Source organism: Gossypium arboreum, chromosome 3 (assembly GCF_025698485.1).
Source record: "Gossypium arboreum isolate Shixiya-1 chromosome 3, ASM2569848v2, whole genome shotgun sequence".
NCBI lineage: Eukaryota > Viridiplantae > Streptophyta > Magnoliopsida > Malvales > Malvaceae > Gossypium > Gossypium arboreum.
The window spans coordinates 123,844,825-123,868,178 of NC_069072.1; the positions used below are offsets into that span (position 1 = coordinate 123,844,825).

The window sequence follows — 23,354 nt, forward strand, 5'->3', positions numbered from 1 at the left end:
AGAAGATAGGGAGAGAGTAAAATCATTGTTTTTCTTGGTTGCTGAAAAATTGAAGGAGCATGGGGGGGGGAGGGGGGAAAAGCTATTCGACCATGGAGACAAATGCATAAGTAAATTTGTGAGTGAAATTTGATGATTTTTGCATGAAATTTATGTTTTTGAAGATATAATGCTATGAATTAGTTTACCCATGTTGAAATTTTGAGAGTGAATGGAAATTTTGAGAGTTGCCATGGATGAGAAATTCAAAAGGTTTGATGTTATTTTATTGAATACTAAATGTTTTTAATATGATGATTTGTGTATAAATTTTATAGATTAAATTGGTCATATTGAGTGGTGGTGTTATTGATTATATTTCCTAAGGACTAAAAGGTTATAATTTGAAAAACACAGCTTAAATTGTTAATTTGGTGAAGTATAGGGACTATTTTAGTGAACTATTCCATGCTGGAAAATTTGGGACTTATTTACTAAGTTTATTAAGTATATATAGATTATTTTGTGATATGAAATTGATTAGCAATAACTAGAAATTAGATAAACGCTGTAAATAAATTTAGCAAAGTATGATGTTATTAAATTTAAGATTTTAGGGTTTGATAGTGAAATTATGCACTTTGGTTAAGGGACGAATCAACCAGACGTGAATCGTGGAAAAATGAAAGTAACAGAGTAGCTAACTGTCTTACCATTACGACAATTTTGTTGAGGTAAGTTCGTAGACTTGAACTTAATTTTACTTCTAATTATTATTTAAATTAAGTAATGTTAAATTTGTTCACGATATAAAATGTATCCGTATTATTGAGTATTGTAAGGAAAATAAATGAGGAAAAATGTAGAAGTAAGCAATTGTATAATCATCACTACGCTTCGACTAGCGCTAGGCGCAATATTTGTCAGCTTGTCTGGCTAGTGCTAGGCACACAATCGTCGGTTAATCTGGCTAGCGCTAGGCGTAATTCACCGTTGGTTTATCCAACTAGAGCTGGGCTCACAATTATTATCATTGGTTAATCCGACTAGCACGGGGTGCAAATATTGTTGGTTTATCCAACTAGAGCTGGGCTCACATTCATTATCATCGATTAATCCAACTAACACTAGGTGCTAATATTGTTGGTTTATCCAACTAGAGTTGGACTCATATTCATTACCGTCGATTAATCCGACTAGCGTTGGGCGCAACCTCTTCTGCGGATTACCGCTACGCACCGCGTCCTACATCGTTAACTAATATTACGATAAAGTTATTTAAATTATCGAGAGATTAGAATTCTTATTTGGCTAAGTTAGAGATTTATATTAATGGAGATTGGAATGATGTTTAGCTAATAAATGGAACCTATTAATGATAAATTGATTTACATGTTGCAGGTTAGATAAATAGTAGAATTGGGCTCGGCATCTTATAGGAATCCCGTACTCAATGTTAGTGACATTTCTTTTTGTGTTTTGGCATGTACCTAGGATGCAAATTCAATGATAGTGTCATTTTTGTTTAGTGAGCTTTAGGGTGCTAGTTTTTGTAAATGTATATAAGTGTAAATACCTTGTTGACATCTTACACTAAATTGAAAGTAATGTTTGTCTAAATGAATTGGTCATTTAGTGATCTATCTAGATTGTCTGTTTGATAGCATATTTGATGAATGTATATATGAGAGTTGGCAATTGCTTGATATGTGTGTATGCTTGAACTTGTTGAATTGGTACATTAAGTATAAATATGTTTAAGCAAGTATGTGATAAAGTGTTTGAATAAATGTCATGACATATCATGCATAAAACTTGGTATTGGCATTGATTTGAGAGTTATAAATTGGCTTGTATATGTGCTTGGATGTTATGGGTGAAAAAAGTGGCTTGAAAATGGCCTATTTTTTGTCCACACGGGCAGAGACACGGGCGTGTGTCTCAGCCCCGTGTGTGTCCCCTGCACCTAAAATTTGAAAATTAAATTCTCCACACAGCCTAATACACGGGCGTGTGGCTCGACGTTTGACCCAAGTCAGATAGTTACACGAGTAAGGACACAGGCTGAGATATGGGCGTGTGCCTCATTTTGAACAGCCACATAGCCTGAGACACGGGCGTGTCATTTGGCCTTGTGAGACACACAGCCTGGCCACACCGGTGTGTGTCCCCTGTTGCTTTGAAAAATTTATATATTTTTTGAAAAATTCCTTGAGTCTCAGTTTAACCTCGAACTAATTTTAATGATTATTTTAGACTTTGAGGGCTTGTATTTGAGACCATATGAATGTTTATTAATAGTTTTTGAATTGAATGAGAAATGTACATGAAATGTTTGATTGATTGAGTTATAAGTCCGGTAATGCTCCGTAACCCTGTTCTAGTGACTAATACAGGTTTAGGGTGTTACAGAATTTCTTTTTCTGGCTTTCTATTGCCTTGTTCCTCACTATTTTTCTCTGAATACCCTTTTGTTGTCTTTTGGGCCAAAAGAGATAACACTATCATCTGTTCTTCTAATGCTTGTTGCCTTGTAGCCATTAGTTCTATGAAAGCCTCCAGTTTGGCTGTCAAAGTCTCTTCATCACCCATAATAGAAGGCTCTGATACCAAGTTGTTATGCACCTTGGCATAAGATCTAGTCACAGATCTAGACGAGGAAGAATTCTTACTTCGACCTATGGTTACTCAAAGAGGCAGATTCATCCTTGACTAAATCCTCTCCTAAAATAACGCTTCTTTTTTTTATAGAATAATTGATTACCTCTTTATTTCATATTGACAACCTTTTATAGACTGTTAATAACAAAGGAAAGAGTCCTAATTGACATAAAATAGAATTCCTAACTTAGAGTAAAATTAAAACTCTTAATAAAACATGATATAATAAAGAAAATAAATAAAACTAAAACTCTTATTGCAATAAAAGCATCCACATAATTTTATTAATGAAATAATACCTTTCTTGTATTGACAATTAATGGTACATTGATAATCTTCACTAACATACCTGTATCTAACATTCACTCACTCTGAAATCATAGTAATATAGCTTATACGTATCATTTTATAGTTCATCAACCTATGTTTACATCGCTATGGACGATGCGATGCCTGTATGAACAAGCACACAATTGATTGCATAAATTACTACAACAAGCACAAATGGAAAAATGAAAAAAAATGGACAAAAAAATAATAAAAATTTTCAAAGTTCTTCATTCAACTTAGAGCTAAAACATGTGACTAATAGTAAAATCCGCAAGATAATTTCAAAGTTCAATCATTGATGATTGTTGAATACAACTAGGCCTTACAACACGAAAATGTAACATTCTAATCAAATAACAGTTATGGAGAAAAGGAATATCATTTCACCTCAGTGCCTCTTTGTTTTTGGTTCACTTTTAGAAAGTATCACTCTTGGAATCTTGTTGACCTTATAAAGTAATCTAGTTGAGAACAAGAAATTGCCTCAAATAAAAACGATTTAAGAGCACTTATTAGTATGTATATTATCTAATATATCCAGATTCTTTATTTAAAAATAGAATGCAACATGTTTGGATATAAGAATAGGTATGATCCTTCAATTATATGAAAAGAAAAACTTAGAAAGGAAAAAATTAAGTATATCTAATTTGGATAAACATATTCATATTTAACACTCAACCTTTATATTACTCAAAACTCTAATAAGTTCAAGTGATTGATAAAGGTATATGTCTATTATGGATATGTTTAAATTTTTATAAGTTATATTCTTATAGTCATGTCTGGATAAGCGTTTGGCACCAGTATTTTAAGAAAAATGAATGTTAGAACAACATAACTTACCAGAGTCTAGATAACTAGTAAAATTTATTTTCACAAACTGAATTCTTTTGAACAATGGAGCTCTAATTATTATCATTGTGAAAAAAATAAAATAAAATAAAAATAAAAATAAAATAAAGAACACACTGATTTTTACGTGGAAACCCTTTCGGAAAAAACCACGGGCAGAGGAGAAGAAAATTTACTATGTCGAATTCGAATTAATTACAAGAGAAATAGACTATATCTATTTATAGGCTTGTAAAGCCATATTCTAGTAAGACTTAAACACCTTATTCTAATAAATATCAAATATATGAAATATAATAAGGTTAAAAAACCTTATTCTAAAATAAAATAAAAGAAGTGTAATTCTATATGGATTCTTCTTTTATTTTATTTTATCACTGTATTTTATTTAAATAAGGATTCAGGTCACTTAATTCTAACAATCTCCACCTTGACACGAATTCTCAATGAACAAGTTCTTCATCGCAAACTCTCAACGAACAAGTTCTCCACCTCTTCCATAAAACCCCCTTAAGGGTTTAACTTCAACAATGGACACCAACCAAGTCTAAGCAATACTTAAATTTGTTTATGGGAAGTGACTTAGTCATCATATCTGCAGGATTTTCATGAGTACTAATTTTGCTCACAACAATATCACCATGAGTAATAATATCACGAACAAAATGATACCGAACATCAATGTGTTTTGTTCTCACATGAAACATTTGATCTTTTGTAAGAAAGATGACACTCTGACTATCACAAAATACTGTGCTGATTTGAATGTCTTCATTGAGTTCACTAAAGAGTCCCTTCAACCAAATAGCTTCTTTACAAGCCTCAGTAATCGCTATGTACTCAGCTTCAGTGGAAGATAAAGCGATTGTAGTTTGCAAAGTGGCTTTCCAACTAATTGTACAACCTCCGATTGTAAAGACATAACTTGTGAGAGATCTTCTTCTATCAAGGTCTCCAGCAAAATTAGCATCAACATACCCAATCACTCCATCTCTAGTTCTTCCAAACTGTAAGAAAATATCAGTAGTTCCTTGTAAATATCTTAAAATCCACTGAACTGCTTTCCAATGTTCTTTACCGGGATTCGCCATATATCTGCTAATTGCACTAACTACATATGATAAATTTGGACGTGAACAAACCATAGCATACATGAGAGATCCCACTGCACTAGAGTATAGAACATGTGACATGTACTCAATCTCATCATCTGATTGTGGAGACAAAGCCGATGAAAGTCTGAAATGGGCTGCTAAAGGAGTACTAACAGGCTTAGCACTCTGCATATTGAACCTGCAAAGAACTTTCTCAATGTACCCCTTCTGACTTAGGTACAATTTACTTGTTTTTCTATCTCTGAGAATCTCTATACCAAGTATCTTCTTTGTTGGTCCTAAATATTTCATCCCAAATTCTTCATTTAGTTGGATTTTGACCTTTCTTATCTCTCCTTTATCTTTTGCTGCTATCAACATATTATCAACATAAAGAAGTAGATATACAAAAGAACCATCACTGTTTTTCTTCAAGTAAACACAATTGTCAAAACTACTTCTTTTGAAATTATGAGAAGTCATAAAGGAATCAAACCTCTTGTACGATTGTATTGGTGACTGTTTCAAACCGTAAAGGGATTTTTTCAGTAAGCAAACATAGTCCTCTTTTTCTGAGACTGTAAAACCCTCTGGTTGTTGCATGTAAATGTCCTCCTCAAATTCTCCATGCAAAAATATAGTTTTTACATCTAACTGCTCAAGCTCCAAGTCATGCATGGCCACAATACCAAGTAAAGCTCGAATCGAACTATGCTTAACAACTGGGGAGAACACATCTGTGAAGTCCACTCTTGGAATTTGACTGTAACCCTTTGCAATAAGCCTTACTTTATATCTGGGTTCTTCAACTCCTAGAGTCCCTTCTTTCTTTTTAAACACCCATTTACAATGAATAACCTTTTTACCTTTAGGAAGTTTTACAAGATCCCATGTTCTGTTTTTGTGGAGTGATTCACTCCTCTTGTATAGTAAACATCCACTTTTCTGAGTCTTCACAACTAACCGCCTCAGAATAATTAGATAGTTCTTGATTCGTATCTATATCTTCAGCCACATTTAAAGTATAACCAACTAGATCAGCCTCGGCATACTTCTTTGGAGGTTTAATTTCTCTTCTAGTTCTATTTTTGGTGATAGAGTATTGCGGTGAAGAAGCAACTCTATTCTCAATTTTTGTACTGGCTTGAGGAGTTGACTCTGTATTAATCTGATGCTCCACCTACTTTTGATTTTCTTTATTAGAAGAGTCTTTAAGAGATAAGTTAGGTAGCATAGCAGTTTCATCAAAAACAACATCTCTACTAATCATAACTTTTCTATTTTCAAGACACCATAACTTATACCCTTTTACACTAGCTTTATAACCAAGAAAAACACATTTAATGGATCTCGGCTCCAATTTTCCATTATCAACATGAGCATACGCAGGACACCCAAAGATCTTTAAATTAGAATAATTAGCAGGATTACCAGATCATACCTCTTGTGGAGTCTTTTTCTCAATGGTAACGGATGGGGATCGGTTGATCAAAAAACATGCAGTAGAGGCTGCTTCGACCCAAAACGACTTTGATAAGTTGGCATTTGACAACATACATCGAACCTTCTCCATGATCGTTCTGTTCATTCGTTCTGCAACGCTATTTTACTGTAGAGTATGGCGAACTGTCAAGTGTCTCACGATCCCTTCTGACTTGCACAATCTATTAAACTCATCAGAATAGAACTCTAAGCCATTGTCTGTACGGAGCTATTTTATTTGTTTTTCAGTCTATTTTTCAATCATAATTTTCAAGACTTAAATACGGAAAACACATCACTTTTCTACTTCAAGAAGAACGCCCAAACTTTTCTAGAAAAATCATCAATAAAGGTTAGCATATAATTAGCTCCACCTCTCGAAGGCACTCTAGATGGTCCTCACAGATCAGAATGAATATACTCTAACGTTCCCTTCGTGTTATGGATTCCTCTAGTGAATCAAACTCTTTTTTGTTTCCCAAAAACATAATGCTTACAAAAATTCAGTTTGCAAATTCCTTACCTATCAAGAAGTCCTCCTTTGCTTAATTCTACCATGCTATTCTCACTCATACGCCCTAGGCGCATATGCCAAAGTTTAGTAATATCATCATCTGATAAGGAAGAAGAAGTGACAGCTGCATCACAAGTAACAGTAGAACCCTGTAAAACATATAACTTGCCAGTCTTTCTCTGCCCTTTCATCATAACAAGGGAACCTTTGGAAATCTTTAAAACCCACTTTCTGCTGTATATCTGTATCCTTTTGAATCAAGAGTATTCAACGAAATTAAATTTCTTTTCAATTCTAGAACAAGTCGTACATCACTAAGTGTTCTGATAACTCTATCAAACATCTTAACTTTAATTGTTCCCAACACCTGCAATTTTACATGAAGCATTATTTCCCATCAAAACAACACCTTCAGACATTGTTTCGTAAGTTGTAAACCAATCCCGATTAGGACTCATGTGGAAGGTGCAGCTTGAATCAAATATCCACTCCTCGCTTACTTTAGAATCATTGACAGAAGCAACTAGAAATTCACCATCATTGTAGTCTTCTACAACATCAGCTTCACCAAAATTTTCTGGTTGTTTTCCCTTTTGATTTGCATCCTCTCTTTTAATTTTGTTCTGTAGCTTATAGCACTCAGATTTAATGTGTCCTTTCTACTTGCAAAAATTACAAGTTTTACCTCTATTTGAAGACTTTTATCTACCCTTAGATTTACCACGAGGATTCCGTTCTTGTGTCCTATCACGATCATCATTAGCATTCCAATCTTGTCTCTCACGAACAATGAGACCCTCTTCTTGAGAGTCGGGTTTAACCACAAGATGCTTTATCTTATCATACGAGGTTAAAGGATCATAAACCTCATCAACTGTGAGAGACTCGCAGCTATATAAAATCGTGTCTCTAAAGGTTGAATAAGACGGGGGCAACGAACAAAGTAGAATCAACCCTAGATCTTCCTTATCATACTGAACCTTCATGGCCTCCAAGTTTGAGAGAATTTCTTTAAACACTGTTAAGTGTTCGTGTACAGACGCACCTTTCTCCAAATGATGAGCATAAAGATGTTGCTTCATATGCAACTTGCTTGTTAGAGGTTTCGACATACATATTTGTTCTTGCCTCTTCCATAATGCAGTGGCAGTCTTCTCTTTCATCACATCCTGCAGAATTTCGTTGGACAAATGCAGATGTAATTGTGTTAACACCTTTTAATCCTTACGCTTCTTCTCTTCATCTGTTAATGTCGAATGCATCTTATCTATCCCTAGCAGGGCATCATCCAGATCCATCTGCGCAAGAACGGCTTGCATCTTAATCTGCCACAACGCAAATCTGGTGTTGCGATCCAACAGCGGAATTTCATACTTCAAAGATGCTATTACCGTGATCGAGATAAATAACCCGGAAGCTCAGATACCAATTTGTGAAAAAAATAAAATAAAAATAAAATAAAGAACACACAGATTTTTACATGGAAACCCTTTCGGAAAAAAATTATGGGCAGAGGAGAAGAAAATTCACTATGTGAAATTTGAATTAATTACAAGAGGTATAGACTATATCTATTTGTAGGCTTGTAAAGCCATATTCTAGTAAGACCGAAACACCTTATTTTAATAAATATCAAATATATGAAATTTAATAAGGTTTAAAAAACCGTATTCTAAAATAAAATAAAAGAAGTGTAATTCTATATGGATTCTTCTTTTGTTTTATTTTACCACTGTATTTTATTTAATTAAGGATTCGAGTCACTTAATTCTAACAATCATAAAACCAAGTCTAAGGTTCAAACTCATCAGCCTAGCTCCATTAGGAGTCTATAAGAGACATTTAACAACAAGTACCAACTTCCCTCTGTCTTGGACATCAAGTTGATTCGCAATCATAAATGAACTTGCTCAAACATGTTTGTTTCAACATGGTTAAACTTACCAAACCATGTTGTCAATGAATTGAAAATTTTCTCATGAAGCATACAGTTAAAAGAAGATAATGAGTCAAGCATCTTAGCATTACCATGTTGTGATACCAACTCGATGAACGGTACTAGTAGTAATCTGTATAACCACCTCTGCTAATATAACTGCTAAAAGGAATACAAGTAGAGCAAATATATGTTAAACATTTGTGTGGAAGTTGGATTAATTTACTCAAAAATGTCAAAAAATTTAAAAATTACCAGAATAGGTTGATTTCTAGAAAAATTATGGGAATAGGCCATTTTTACGAATATGCTTCTAGCTGTAAGCGTTTTCAGCGTGTTGTCAGGAAAACACTCCCAACTGGACATGTTTTCTGCCAAGTCACCTAAAAACGTGTAATGACCTAAAATTCACGGGCACCAGAAAAGTGAGTTATAGGGCATTCGTCTTAGTGAAATAAGTTCGAAAATAATTATTAGAAATATTTATGAGTTTAGTAGTGTGTCTAATTAGGTTTTAATTAGGTGAATTTAGCTTAATTTAGAGTAATTAGTAAAAAGAACTAAATTGAATAAGAGGTAAAAGTTTAATTCTAAAGTAATAAAAATAAAAGGATTAAAATGGTAATTAAACCATTTACAAAAGTTGAGGCGGCATATATTTATTAAAATGTAAGATTTTATTTAGGTTATATTTAAATATTATATATAATTATTATAATTATTAATTATGATTTTATATTAGATTATTATTATTAGTATTATTATTAAATAAATTAAATAGTAGATAATTGTATGGTAATAAAAAATGTACATGTGTAAAAATTATATTGGTATATTTGTAATTTAAATACTCAAATTACTTATAATTTAAGTATAAAGATATTATATAATAATTAAATGTATTAATTATATTATGAGATTTTTTATATAATTAATAAATTAAAGCTATGGCAAATGTATGAGGATAATAGGGTACAAACGTAATAATATGTATGTTTACAAATGTAATATATGTAATTGATATTAAAATAGATATTTATTAATTATTATTATGTTAAAGATATTTATTAAATTAAATAAATAAATTATGAGATTCAAATTAAATAATGGCAATTTTAATAAAATTATTGGTACAAATATAGAAATATAAGCGTGACCAAATGTAATACTAATATTTATTTTTAAATAGATATTTATTGAGTTAATTAACTAAAAAGTAAAGGAAATATAAAAGAGAAATAAAGAAACAAAAGAGAATACAAACAGAATTGAAAACGGAAAGCAGGGGAGAAAAAGAGAAAGAAAAAGGGAAAGAAAAATAAAAGAGAAAACTAAGAATTTGAAGCTTGAAGCTTTGGTTGGTAAGTAAATTAAGTCCTTTCTAGTTAATTTTGATGTTTTAGAAGTTCTAAACAAGGTTTTATTGAAATTAAGTTGATATTTCAAGAGTTTATAGGTGTTCAAGTAGGGTTTATGTTGAACAAATTATGGAATTAGGGATTAAATTGAATGAATTCTAAGTTAGAATTGAATAAAGGATTAAATTGTAAAATAAGTCATAAGTTTTATGTTGTAGGGACTAAATTAAAGAAATTTTGAAATTAGGAAAATATGCTGGAAATTTTATAGTTAATATGAGTTTAGACAAAATTTGAATAGAAAAGAGAGTGAATTGGATTAAGAAAGTAAGTAAGTTTAGTTAGGATTAAATTGGGAATAAGGTAGGAATTGTTTAGAAATTTAATTATTTATTATAATTAATGCTGTAAATAATAATGTAAATTACTATTATTTTCGTAGCTAACAAAGAACCCGAAGCATTGGCACGAAAAGGAAAGGAGAAAGTTATCGAGGAGTAATCGCGAAATCCGGGTTTGTATTACTATAATTCAAGTTATTTATTATTAAGTATTAATTTTAAATTTATTTATTTTATAGTAAATAAATATTGAGGTAAGTAATTTATTGAACTGAATTTAGAAAATTGAATTGAATGAGAAATACGTGTTAGTATTACTAAAATTGAATTTAATTATTATTAATTGTTGAATTTTAAGTTAATATGCATGGTAAGCATTAGTATTGAATTGTATGAAATTAAATTAAATTGTGATTGTATGTGAATAATTGAAATGCATATTGAATTGAGAAAGTATATTGAACTATGAATATGTGAATTGAAAATTTGTTTGAAAAATGGAAAATGATTGAATTGAAAATGTGAGAAATTGTGACTGAATTGAATTGAGACTTATATGTGATCCGAAAACCCTATTAACTAGTCGAGCTGAGTCGGATATAATTGGCATGCCATAGGATTGGAAGAGTTCAGGGATACTTCGACCTTGAGTCGATGAGACACTGGGTGTCATACTGTTACTTCGGATAGATTCGATGAGGTACTGGGTACCACTTTACTTTGGCTAGGCCGATGAGACACTGGGTGTCAACTTTGCTTCGAACTATCCGATAAGGCACTGGGTGCCAAACTGGTGTGTTTGGTTGGATCTGTGTATCCGCCAAAGTCCGAGTCTGTTAATAGGGGTAATTACAAGAATAGTTAAGTGGAATAAAATGAATTGGTTGAGCCACTAAAAGAAATGTAAAAGTAGAACATGAATTGAAAATGTGATTTGAATGTGAGTATGAGAATGAAAAGCATGAACCAATGGTTCATGAATTAGATAATGGCTCAACATGAATGTATACGATTTTAATTGACGAATAGCTAAATTAAATTGTATGAATATATTGAGAATGACAAATTTATGTCTAAATTGGTTTAGTAAATATTAAAGTTATATGAATTAATTTATATGATTATTATGTTTATAATTTGAATTATGGTAATTCACTGAGTATGAAATACTCAGTGTACGTTTGCTTCCGTGTGCAGGTTAATAGGTATTCAGAGTCTCGGTTCAGCATCCAGACGATCCCGACTCTAGCGTAAATTCGGTGATGTATTCTTCTTTTAGTAAAAGTGGCATGTACATAGGCGTTATTTTAAATATTTTAAAATGCTATATGATTTTTGTTGTCAAGAATGATATTTGATATTTTGGTGTTTAAACAATGAAATGGTATGAAAATTTATATGTTATATTTGGTATAATTAATACTAACATGATCTTTTGATACTTGGTTTAATGAAATGGAAATAGAATTATCATAACATATTTGGTATAGATGGGAACAAGTTGAAATAGAATGAATGAAGTTTATTTAATTAAACAATATATACGAATGTTTACTTAGTAAATTAATGAGTTGATGTTAAGCTATGTTTAGGTATATTTAAATATGAAATTATATGGATTGTGATATTGGTTTTGAATTGGTTGCGATTTGAATTTGTAGGGAAGGTTAAATATTTATAAAGGGTTATATGGAATTTTTTAAAAAAAAGAGTCAATTAGCAAAAGTTTTATATGAACTTATGATTATATTATAATATGTTTGATAATTATTTGAATATTGATCGTAAATTATTCGATTATCCGGTAATACCTCGTAACCCTGTTCCGGCGACGGTTTAGGGTTAGGAGGTGTTACAAAACACTTCAACTGGAAGGGTTTCCCCCCTGTTTCTTTATTAGGGTTTTGTTTTTTAAGATTAAAGTTTAAGGGTTTATAAAATAGGGGTTTTTAGATTTAGGGTTTTGGGTTTTGTTATATTTTGGTTTAAATTGTTAAATTTTATTATATATTATTTATTTTTTATTATTTTTAAAATTTTAAATAATAATTATTGGATTTGAAATTTAAAATATCATATTTACACCAATCTTATATTCAAATTGCATTTTGCAATTTGATTCATAATCGAAACTTGGAGTACTTGGATGAGATGAAATATTAGTTATTAATTTTTTTCTTTTTTTAATCTTAGTTTGATCCAATTTTTTAGTAAATTATTTATCCAATGCATTAATTTCAATGTGATGGGTTCAAAAAAATATAACTTGGGAATCTTAGGATATATGATGGTTTTTTAGAAAAAGGCTGAGGTTAGAAATTTGTAGAGAGAAAATACTCCAAGCAAGACGCACTGTCAGCAAAAGCACTGAAAGCGTGTCCAGCTGGAAGAACTTTCAATTGACATGGCATTGAAAGCGTTCCACTGGACACGCCAAGATTTTTGACGATCAAGGCCCCTGCTTGAGTGTTTTCTCTACAAATTTTAACCCCCCACTAGGTTGGGAAAATTTTCAGAATGAACTATGAGTCACCCCCTGGTTCATAAATGCGACCTATTTTAGTATTGAGTAACATAAGCCATTTACGAGCAAAGAAAATTGTAAGAAGATCAGAAGAAGAAAAGTTCTCACACAAGACATAAGTTGGAGCAACCACCCTATTTGCATAAAGTAAGTATTGATCTTTGTTGTTCATATTTAGTTAAAGCATTATTTTTCTGCATGATGTTTTTGTTTCGAACATGTGGAACAAGTTATTTTGTTGAAAATGAGTAAACGAATTAATGCTATTGTTTATTATGACAGTGAAGTGCGTGACATCGAGAACGGGGTGGTTTTTTTATCAGAGAAAACAACGCGATTAACTTTTAACCAGAACATACAATTGTTAGAACTTTGAACAATAATTAGGTTGAAAATCATCAAATCCAACCAAATGAGAGTATCATCCCTTAAATATTGATTTTGTGCTTCGGTCGACCCTTTTAAATATGATACTTTCGATATCAAAGGTGCGAAAGGGTTGGAGGCAATGGTGTAGGCGCATATTGACAGTGGATCACCGTTTCTCGAGTTATATGTGGAGTTTTCAAGGATAGATAAAGGCTCTTGGGCATCGACATATGTTCTTGTTCGAGAGGTCAAAATGAAAGAATTACGGTAAATAGAAGAAATGTATTCTCACATGTCTTAGATGAATATAAGTGGTAGCTTGTATCGAGTGCTTCATTTAAGTTGTTACCCGATAGATCATTGCGTTGTAAACCAAAAAGTCGACCGACGTTGACTCAAATACGTGACAACATGAATAGTCATGAGAAGTCAAACCAACCGAGATTATGCAGGTGATGTAGGAACCTGGGCCATACAATACCATTATGTCCACATCGAAGTGATGATACAAGCATAACACATCATTAACATCAATTTTGTTGAAATATTAAACACGCGTTTTTGTCATACAATACAAATCAATAAGTTATACAACTTTCTTCCATTATTCATGTACAGTCTTGATTTAATATTATGAAATGATAATAAAGACCAACTTTAATGAAAAAATGATATTGATTTAAAAACATAATAATGTACAAAATCGATACAATAAAAACGTTTGATATTTATTTCAATGTGAACATAAGAAGTACAATAATAAAGTAAATCAATCTAATCCCCGATTAGAATATGTGTTACATCGGGTTAACCAGCGGTTGCGAGACGGATTCCTTCTTGGTTCGACCTCCGGTATAGGTTGTGGTCTTGGCCTATCATCTTCTTCACCTTCATTTGTGGTTGATTACGACTGATTGCTCCTTGGTTACCCGTGCATCCTCCTGTCTAGGAATATGTGGTTGGGTAAATGATCCACCTTGGTAGAACAATGATCCTGGAGGTATTTGAGGCACCATCGGAATAGAGGTATAACTATATTGTGTCCCATACATCGATGACATAGCAATTGGACTCTCGGTCGGTGCCCGAATCATAGATGGCCCATACGTCGTCGTTGGCATCGTCGTTGTCGAAAATATCGATGGCATCAGCATGTAATACACCAGGGATAAAGGTCCAAAAACAAAACCTAGCATCGAAGTAAAAGTAGAAAAATGTGGAGAAATATATAATGCTTGTGTGAAAATGACAGGGTTAGTATACGCACCAGAATAAGACGAGACAAACTGACTTAGGGGTGGTGCGGCTATCGGTGTTGGTTCTTGTGTAGGTGCTGACAACGGACCCACCTCGCTAGACCTTGGATGTATAGGCGCCTGTCGTGACCTCCTCGTATGTGGTTGTCGACTCCTCGCCTCTTCCCCTAACAAGTATAACTTGCCATAAACCCTAAACCATTGTATGTACTTCGGATCGTAGGCTAGCTCTGGAACGACAATGACCTCGCTAGTAGGTAAAAACTCGTACATATTGTTCCACATGTTGATATATTGTGCGTGGAATATCAACCTATTCTCATCTATCCTCCCTTGCAAGTCGATAGGATGTAGATCATCGAGGTCTTGAGGTGCCACTGAAATTTGTTGCCTGAACTCGAATTGCTGCAACACTCTATCCGACTCGTACATCTCTACAGTAGTGTTCACTACCAATAACACCTTCACATGCCAGATGTTGGATTCACCAAAAATTTCGATGGGATGCATTCTTAAATTGTCGGATCCTCATATGACATCCATTCAAACATAGTTATATATATATATATATATATTACTAATTAAATAGCCATTGAAGAAAGTAGCACCTTACTCTTAGGGAAAACACTTTCACCTGGAGGTATTTTCAGGTAACTTAACTGAAAATGCATTCAGCTGAAAATATTTTACTTACAACTGTTGTAAGCGTTTTCCTGCAAAACATAAATTATGATAAATGCTTTAGATTGAGCAGAATGGTATGCATATGCTAACATGTTTAAATATGCATTGAACTTCTCATGCGGTCATGTCTATTACTCAATTTGCATATTTCTTAAACATATTGTGTTCGTGTTTTTTTATTGTGATCTGTAGCATCTTTCTTCATCCTCCTAACCTTTCTGAATAAAATCTCATCATAAATAATTAAAAAGGCAAAAAACGAAAGTAGCTATGTATACTCACCAGCTCCCCAGCCAGTTCTCATCCCAAATGCTTACTGGAAATTCCCAATGAACTGAAATAACCAAGGGAAAAAGATCTTATCATGCTTAATCATGTTATATATGTCTCAAACTCGAATAACGTCAGATTTTCAGACTTCTGTTGGAGCTTTAAACAATGGCAAATGCATCGTATAAAACAGTGGATTGCGAATCCAGGCGATGAATTTATAAGAAAAAGGATCCAATTCGGGACTTCTAGGACTCACTGTTAGTGACACGAGAAACAAGAATGAGCTGATGAATCCACCTAGAATGGTGAACAGTTCTGAGGACGCTAATTTTCCTCGAAACATCATTTGGAGTGAAAGAATGACGGTAAATAGAAGAAACGAATAGAGCATTGAATTTCTTGATCCTGCCATGCTCTTTAAACCCTCAATGCGCCGCCGTACGCCGCCGGTCCCTCTCCGTTGCGATATCGATACGTCAAATTTCAGAGAAAGATGTATTCAGAGAAAACGAACTGCTGGTAAAGGAGAGTGATTTTGGTATTATTTGGAAACTGTAAGGGTAAAAATGTCAGAAGGTAGATTTTGGTCAAAGTGAAACGACGTGTTTTTTGGGAGGGTACTGCTTTTTAAGAAGACGAAACTTCTTTCTTTTTTCTCTACCCGGCGGCAATGGAGTCGCAGGACTTACCGGAATGTCCGGTCTGTTTGCAACCGTACGACGGCGCGTGCACGATCCCGCGTGTGCTCGCGTGTGGCCACACGGTGTGCGAGTCATGCCTATTAAACCTCCCTAAGAAACTCCCGGGAGCAATCCGATGCCCCGCGTGTACGGTGCTCGTCAAGTACCCACCGGAGGGCCCCACGACTCTCCCCAAAAACATCGACCTCCTTAGACTAATCCCCGGCGGCTCTGAAAATCCCCGAAAACCCGTCAACAAATCCAAAAATGTCTCCAATCTCCCTTTCCTCCCTCGTTCTTGGTCCGACGAGTTTTATTCCAACTGGAAAAGCTACCTTCTCCGTGACGATACCGTTGAGAGAGACCAAGTGAGCCTTTTGCCTGTTGGGTCTTTTTCAAGTGGCGAGGAGGATGGTTCTTTGTTTAAGGCTGGATATCTCGTGAGAGTTATGGATTGTTTGCGTGAAATGAAAGAAGAGGAAAGAGAGGACTTGGGTTTAGTTTTAAGAGCTTTTACTAAGCAAAATTGTAGAATTTGTAGAGTTTTGGGTCTGTGGGGTGATCTTGGGGATGGGGTTCTGTATTTAGTGAGTGAGAAGCAAAAATGGGGGAACTTTTTGGATAAGGACTTGGGGTGTTTTGAGAAAGAAGGGGTTTTTAATTTTGCACTGATGGGTATGGAAATGTGTGAGGCAGTCATTTCTTTACATAAAGAAGGGTTGATTGCTGGTTGCTTGAGCTTTTCTTGCTTTCAATTGGATGATTTTGGGCATATATATCTTGATTTGAATGAGGTGTTATTGACTGGAAGGGGAATTCAAGATATTGTTGCAAATGTTGGATTTAGTGGGAACAAGATTGGTGACGGAGAAATCGGTATGTTGTTTAAAGATTTGTTGAAAAGGGATGTGTTTATTAGCCCTGAGGTGTTGCTTAAGCTGTTAGAGAAAGAGGGTATTGGGGTAGAGTGTTGTAGCTTGAAATATCCAATAAGATATAGCTCGGATGCTTGGTTGTTAAGTTGTATTCTTCTTAGGATTGTCAATGAGGATGTCTTTAGTGATGAATGGGTTGAACATATGTGCCATATTATTGTGAAAGGAAGTGAAAATAGTGAAATAGATTGTTCAAGTGTCTATACAAGTTTGATGGAGAAAGTGAGTTCTTTATTGGGAACTAAATTTGGTGCCGAATGTGCATCTTTGCAGCAGATTCTATGTAAATGCTTGGATCTTGATCCCGAGAATCGTTCACTAGCGGGAGATGTGTGGAAATGTATTAGGGAGCTAGTTATTAAACCTCAGTTTGATAAAATGGTGAAATTGGATGGTGCAAGTTATGATGAGAATGGAGGTCGATGTATGGTTGTTGGGAAATTGTGTCTGTTGTCCAGGGAAAGAACCGAAACACAGGAAAAATATGAGTTACCAGGAAAAGAAGCAAATGGTGCAACAGACATGGTTAATGGTCTTACAGAGGGCAGAATTAAATGGAAAGATTTGCAAGGCCATCTTGATTGTGTTACTGGATTAGCTGTAGGAGGTATAGTTTCTTATCTGTCTTTAACGTATGCTGTTTCAATTTTGATACTGCTGACTGCTAATTGGTGGAAAGGGTTCTTAGTAGTTGATACCTTGTTATGGCTTTTGTATTTAGGAACTTTACAAGCATAAGGCCTGTGAATATTTGGTAGTTTGCTGCCACTTCTATAAAATGCAATAAAAAATTTTAACTTAGCATTCGCTGTTGCATGGTGCTAGTCCTAGTATAGTCATTATCCACGTTACAAGGATTCCTTTTGTTAATAAGGTGGCTGTTTTGAGGCCTGGGTGGGAGGGCTTTGGTGATTTGCATTTCGATCATTGAAACAGAGTTTCTTCCATTACACAATTGCGTGTCACATGATCCTGGACCATGATTCTTCGAACCTTAAGCTGCCTCATATCCGGTTAAACAATGTTGTTTTACCCTTCTCTTTTCCTTTTCGATGTTAATGGTATGCTGGATCTTCTTCTTGACATATATGGTTTTAAATGATTTCATGAATCTTAGGTAAATTTAGGAGATGTATTCATATTTTCTTTTTGCTGTTCTAGGGGGTTATCTGTTTAGCTCCTCCTTCGATAAATCAGTCAAAGTATGGTCCTTGCAGGTATGCTCTCCTAAATTATCATTTATTCAAGTGGGTGTATTATGATTTAAATTCAATCATACTCTGCAAGCGTAACTGTTCCGTGAGTAATTTTGTTTGGAATATTGGCTCATTTTGAATCAGTTTCTTCCCGCATCTATTTACAGGATTACTCTCATGTACATACGTTCAGAGGTCATGAGCATAAGGTAATGGCTGTTGTCTGTGTGGATGAAGAACAGCCATTATGCATTAGTGGCGATAGTGGAGGTGGCATATTTTTATGGAGCATTAATATCCCTTTCGGACAAGATCCGTTAAAGAAATGGTACGAGGAAAAGGATTGGCGCTATAGCGGAATCCATGCTTTGGCAGTTTCAGAAAATGGCTATTTATACACTGGAAGTGGAGATAAATTGATTAAAGAATGGTCATTGCGGGTATAATTATTTGATTATCATTTCATGTGTGCTGCTTATTTCTTAACCTTTTGAAATGCTAGATGATAATAATTTGGAACCTTGCTTTCCTTTTCTCTTCCAGGATGGCACCCTGTCAGGCACTATGACTGGCCATAAATCGGTAGTTTCTGCCGTAGCAGTGAATAATGGAGTTCTTTACAGCGGGAGTTGGGATGGAACTGTTCGATTATGGAGTCTAAGTGATCATAGTCTTTTGACTGTTTTAGGGGAAGGCATGCTGAGATCTGTGTCCACTGTCTTGTCTCTTGCAGCTGACCAGCATACACTTATTGCTACTTACGAAAATGGCTCTGTGAAGGTTCTTTGTTCTTCAAACTGCTGTCAAATTTGTCTTTTATTCTCGTATTCTCACATGTGCATTTACTTATTTCCTGGAAATGAATTTATGCCACAGTACTCAAACGAATTTTGCTATTTAGCTTCTCCTGTCCATTTGAAAAAGGCCAGATGCGGATATGCTGTTCTTGCCAACCCATCTTCCTTTCCTTTTTCTTTCATTCTCTCGAGTTTGATAATAAAATCATTTCTTTCTTTCATGCTTCTTTCCAGATCTGGAGGCATGATGTGCTTAGGAAATCGATGCAAATACACAATGGTGCCATTTTCACTGTTAGCTTGGATGGGAAATGGCTTTTTACAGGAAGTTGGGACAGAACCATCAAGGCACAGGTTTGAACACAAGCTTGACTAATTAATCTTTGTTTGCCTGAGAAGCAGGCTGTAGAAGCATTTTATCCATGTTTCGATTTACAAATGTCATTGATATAGTGATTTGCAGGAACTAGCAGGAGATGATGTTGAAGTAGATGTTCGACATATTGGATCGATTCCTTGTGATTCTGTTATAACAGCTTTATCATACTCAGAAGGGAAGCTTTTTGTCGGTTTTGGTGATCGGACCGTTAAGGTATGTTCCATACCTTTTTGTAGTTTTTCATGAGAATTTGCTCCTTTTATGTCATTTCTCATGAGGTAACAATCCAATATGTATTTTACACAAATAATCACTTTATTCTTTGTTTGCCTGGTATTAGTTATAGTTGACATCACATACATTTTTTCATTTGATAACTTTTTTATTTTATTTTATTTTATTTCTATTCTTTCAATTCAACAGAGAATTCCTGTGTTTCCCTTGCTAGGCTTTAAGACCTCGGCATGTTGACGATAACCAACAACGAAAACAAGATTTGCTATTCTTTATCTGTTTGTTTTTCGTTTACGTTTTCAGTTTCCTACCAACCCTGGATGAACTGCTCAATCAGTTAACACTGATCTCAACTTGTAGGTATACTATCATGGGAAGTGATCAAAGCCTCATTGGCTTGCATTTCTAGGACCCCGAAGGTTTTGATGGAGTGGTATACGATAGGCAACGGGTTGGTGACCTTTGTACAGAAAATATACCAATACATGTATACAGGGGGTGAGTAGTGTGAAATGTCTATACACTATCAACTCTTGTTCAAGTTCTTCTCAAGCTAAGAGTATAATGACAGTAAATATAGTCCATGTTACCCGGGTTCAGGATTCAAAAGTGAATATCAGATATGGGTATGTTTATGTCAAACACATTCCAAATGCGAATGTTTTAAGGAAAATAAAGGCTTCAGATAATGTATATAATGCGAAATATTAGAATTTTGGTTCCACTGTGTTGAAATGAGAGGCATGCTTGTTGGTTTTGTAACATTAGCCCTAGTAAGGCATTCACTGTATGTTGCTTTGGGCTTAGAAGCCCGCCTACCAGCCCGTGTCAACCCAGCAGCCATGCAAGAAAAAGCAAAAAAGAAAACTTAAATATTGTATTTTAAAAAATTACACAAAATATGTTTAATAAAAGAGTAATTATTTGGTATCGGGGTAAGCGGGGTTGAGATTTACAACATATTTTACATATTTTTTAATTTTTAAATACAGTTTAAGAACACATGACAAAATTTTAACATTGATTATGAAGTTATAACTTTTTACTATCGTGTACTAAATAATTTATACATAAATTTTGTTTCATGTGCAATTTAATATATGAAATTTGATTTGTTGCAATTATATGCATGAAATTTAAACGGTAGTTCATAAATATATATATATATATATATATAAAGTTTTGATTTTTATTCATTGCACACATTTAAGAAATGAATACATAGATTTACTTTCATATTGAGTTAATATGATTATGTATGCAATATATTAATGTAAAGTGGAGTTAATTCGATAATATTATTTGTGATTTGTAAAAATTAAATCAAATAAAAATTATTGTACAAAATTATACAAAAGCAAAATTTATTTTAATTTTAATATTTACCCTTATATAAAATTATTGTTTTAAAATTTATTATTAATCATTGTGTTTTCACTCTAACCCTCTAATTAATAAATTAATTATATTATTATCATTATCACTATTAATCACTATTAATATATATATATATATATATATATATATATATATATATATATATATATATATATATGTGTGTGTGTCTAAAAGATACAGCATGAAGCAACTAAATGGATTTTTATTGAGAGTGAACGTTTAATTATTATTTGTATTATTTGTAGGGTTAAGTATTTGATAGAGTTAAATTGAGTCGAAATTTTGAGTTATTTGAGTAAATTATTTATAAGATACTTAATATAAGCGATATCATAAAATTAATATTTTTATTATAGTTTCTAACACTTCAAAATAAAAATAAAAGGAGAAATTAGAGGTGAAAATAATTCTTACAACATAAGTTTTTATATAAATTCAAGATTTTACTACCATTGGTTTTTTAAGCAACGTAGGATATGGATTTTTATATAAAATTATAATCCCTTGCAGTTTGTTCCTTTGATGTGAGATTCATTCTCTTACTACAAAGTATTTAGTTTCTAAAGATTACTTATAAAAGTTAAATTGTTACAACATAAACACTAACAAAATATATTTTCCAATAAGTTGGTGTTGATATTCAACACTCCCCCTCAACACCAACTTTCACAATGCAAAACCGATGATAGAAGCTTTTGATCTTGTTGCCACACAAGCCTTTTTTTTAATAGGTTTGCAACTTAGTCTTTTGTCCTAACTTATTCTAACACCACATGTTAGTTCTCACGACAACCATCATTGCTTTGCTTGATGGAACGCTACCTCTTGGTCCCATCTTTGTTGATCTCTCCATGGCTTGACTTGTGGCAGTCCATAGCCACTTGCATTGTCTTGATCGAGTCCTCACAATACAATCGAATGGCACCAGCCTCTGTGGCTTCTCATAGTGCTCACCCTTGACATTTGATTTCTCATAGGACTTTACTATGGTTGATAACCTTGCCCTTAGTGTGACCTATCACACAATAATGTGTTCAAAGATATTCATTTGCCCTTTCTCGTAGTTGTTTCGATCTTGTCCTTTCTTTTGTATGGCTTCTCGCTCAAGGAACCCTTACCTTAGGATTCTTTCGATGCTTCCTCACTCAATCTTGAGCTTTGACACTCTGGGGACTCAAACTGGTCCTCATTGAGTTTGAATAAGGACTCGACCAATGCCATTACTCGTTTCATGTCTTGGACGTCTCGATATTGCACCTCAAGCATTGGTTGCAGCTTGGTTGGCTTTTAATTGATGCCTATAGCTTGGTTATGCTACTCCATGCCCCTCAAGAAATTGTTTAGGTCATTGGTGTCTCTAGAACCCTTGACCTTTTTGAGCTCCAAAATGTTCCAATGATGAACTGGGGTACCAAGCACACCTTCCATGGTTTTAAGCCTTGTGAGCTCCCCCTTAAGCTTCACGATCTCATTACGCTTGGCCTCCACTAAGGTTACAAAGGCCTTTTTTCTTATGAGCCAAATCACCTATTGTTTTATTAAAAGCTCCTTGGAGCTCTCTCTTTAGCTCCCCTGTAGGTTTTCCATATGACTCTCCGCTACCTATCTCTAGCCCATCCGTGCGACCTTTGATGTCCTTCACTAGTTCAAGGGCATTCGCTATGGCTTGTTGCACCTTCGTTAGCCTATTCTCTGTAAATGATGCCATATCCTTTGAGCTCCCTTTCGAGGCGCCCTTCTTTCTTATTGGCGAAACACCTTGGTTCTCCACTAGGACTTCCTCTTCGACATCTAAAATTGCCTTTAGATCCCATTCTTCCTCACTATTGGAAGTAACAACATTAATTTTCATAGGTTTTTTCTTTGACCAACTAGCTTTTACCATGTGGCATTTTGATATGTTGTAATTTGATATGCCAAATTAGGCTATTTAAAACACTTAATTAGTTTGTTCTCAAGCAATTTAAAAGTCTTTTCTATACTTTATGTGGTTTTTAGCTTTCATTATTAGTAATCATTTTTATTTGGTTTTACCTTTTTGTAAACCCAAATTGGCAAAATGGTGCCATTAGGAATCTA

The 23,354-nt window shown here is 33.9% G+C and overlaps 2 protein-coding genes and 1 pseudogene across 3 annotated transcripts; 1 reads left to right on the forward strand and 2 right to left on the reverse strand.

Annotated features, from left to right (window-relative positions):
* Nucleotides 1–3,358: 3,358 nt before the first annotated feature.
* LOC128290401 (uncharacterized) lies at nucleotides 3,359–16,068 on the reverse strand (annotated as a pseudogene).
* LOC108457127 (uncharacterized) lies at nucleotides 14,100–15,410 on the reverse strand. Its single transcript, XM_017755987.2, has 2 exons — nucleotides 14,711–15,410; nucleotides 14,100–14,632 (listed from the first exon to the last, which is right to left on the reverse strand). Exons 1-2 carry the CDS (start codon nucleotides 15,207–15,209, stop codon nucleotides 14,334–14,336), a joined length of 798 nt encoding a protein of 265 aa, XP_017611476.1. The 5' UTR covers nucleotides 15,210–15,410; the 3' UTR covers nucleotides 14,100–14,333.
* Nucleotides 15,704–20,639, forward strand: LOC108457125 (uncharacterized). 2 transcript variants are annotated; one of them, XM_017755985.2, is made up of 7 exons: nucleotides 15,704–17,878; nucleotides 18,433–18,488; nucleotides 18,635–18,907; nucleotides 19,011–19,247; nucleotides 19,499–19,618; nucleotides 19,728–19,856; nucleotides 20,238–20,639. In XM_017755985.2, the coding sequence occupies exons 1-7, from the start codon at nucleotides 16,327–16,329 to the stop codon at nucleotides 20,256–20,258; spliced, it is 2,388 nt and encodes a 795-aa protein (XP_017611474.1). In that variant the 5' UTR covers nucleotides 15,704–16,326; the 3' UTR covers nucleotides 20,259–20,639. The 2 variants fall into 2 exon arrangements, with proteins under 2 accessions (XP_017611474.1, XP_052881819.1); XM_053025859.1 differs by lacking the exon at nucleotides 20,238–20,639 and having other exon boundaries at nucleotides 16,219–17,878; nucleotides 19,718–19,856.
* The last annotated feature ends 2,715 nt before the right edge of the window (nucleotides 20,640–23,354 follow it).

Coding starts and splice junctions, on each gene's coding strand:
- LOC108457127 (XM_017755987.2), bottom strand. CDS start 15,209: ATGCATCCCATCGAAATTTTTGGTGAATCCAACATCTGGCATGTGAAG. Junction 14,633..14,710: donor GTTTGTCTCGTCTTATTCTG/GTGCGTATACTA, acceptor CTTCGATGCTAG/GTTTTGTTTTTGGACCTTTA.
- LOC108457125 (XM_017755985.2), top strand. CDS start 16,327: ATGGAGTCGCAGGACTTACCGGAATGTCCGGTCTGTTTGCAACCGTAC. Junction 17,879..18,432: donor TACTGGATTAGCTGTAGGAG/GTATAGTTTCTT, acceptor TTGCTGTTCTAG/GGGGTTATCTGTTTAGCTCC. Junction 19,248..19,498: donor ACGAAAATGGCTCTGTGAAG/GTTCTTTGTTCT, acceptor GCTTCTTTCCAG/ATCTGGAGGCATGATGTGCT.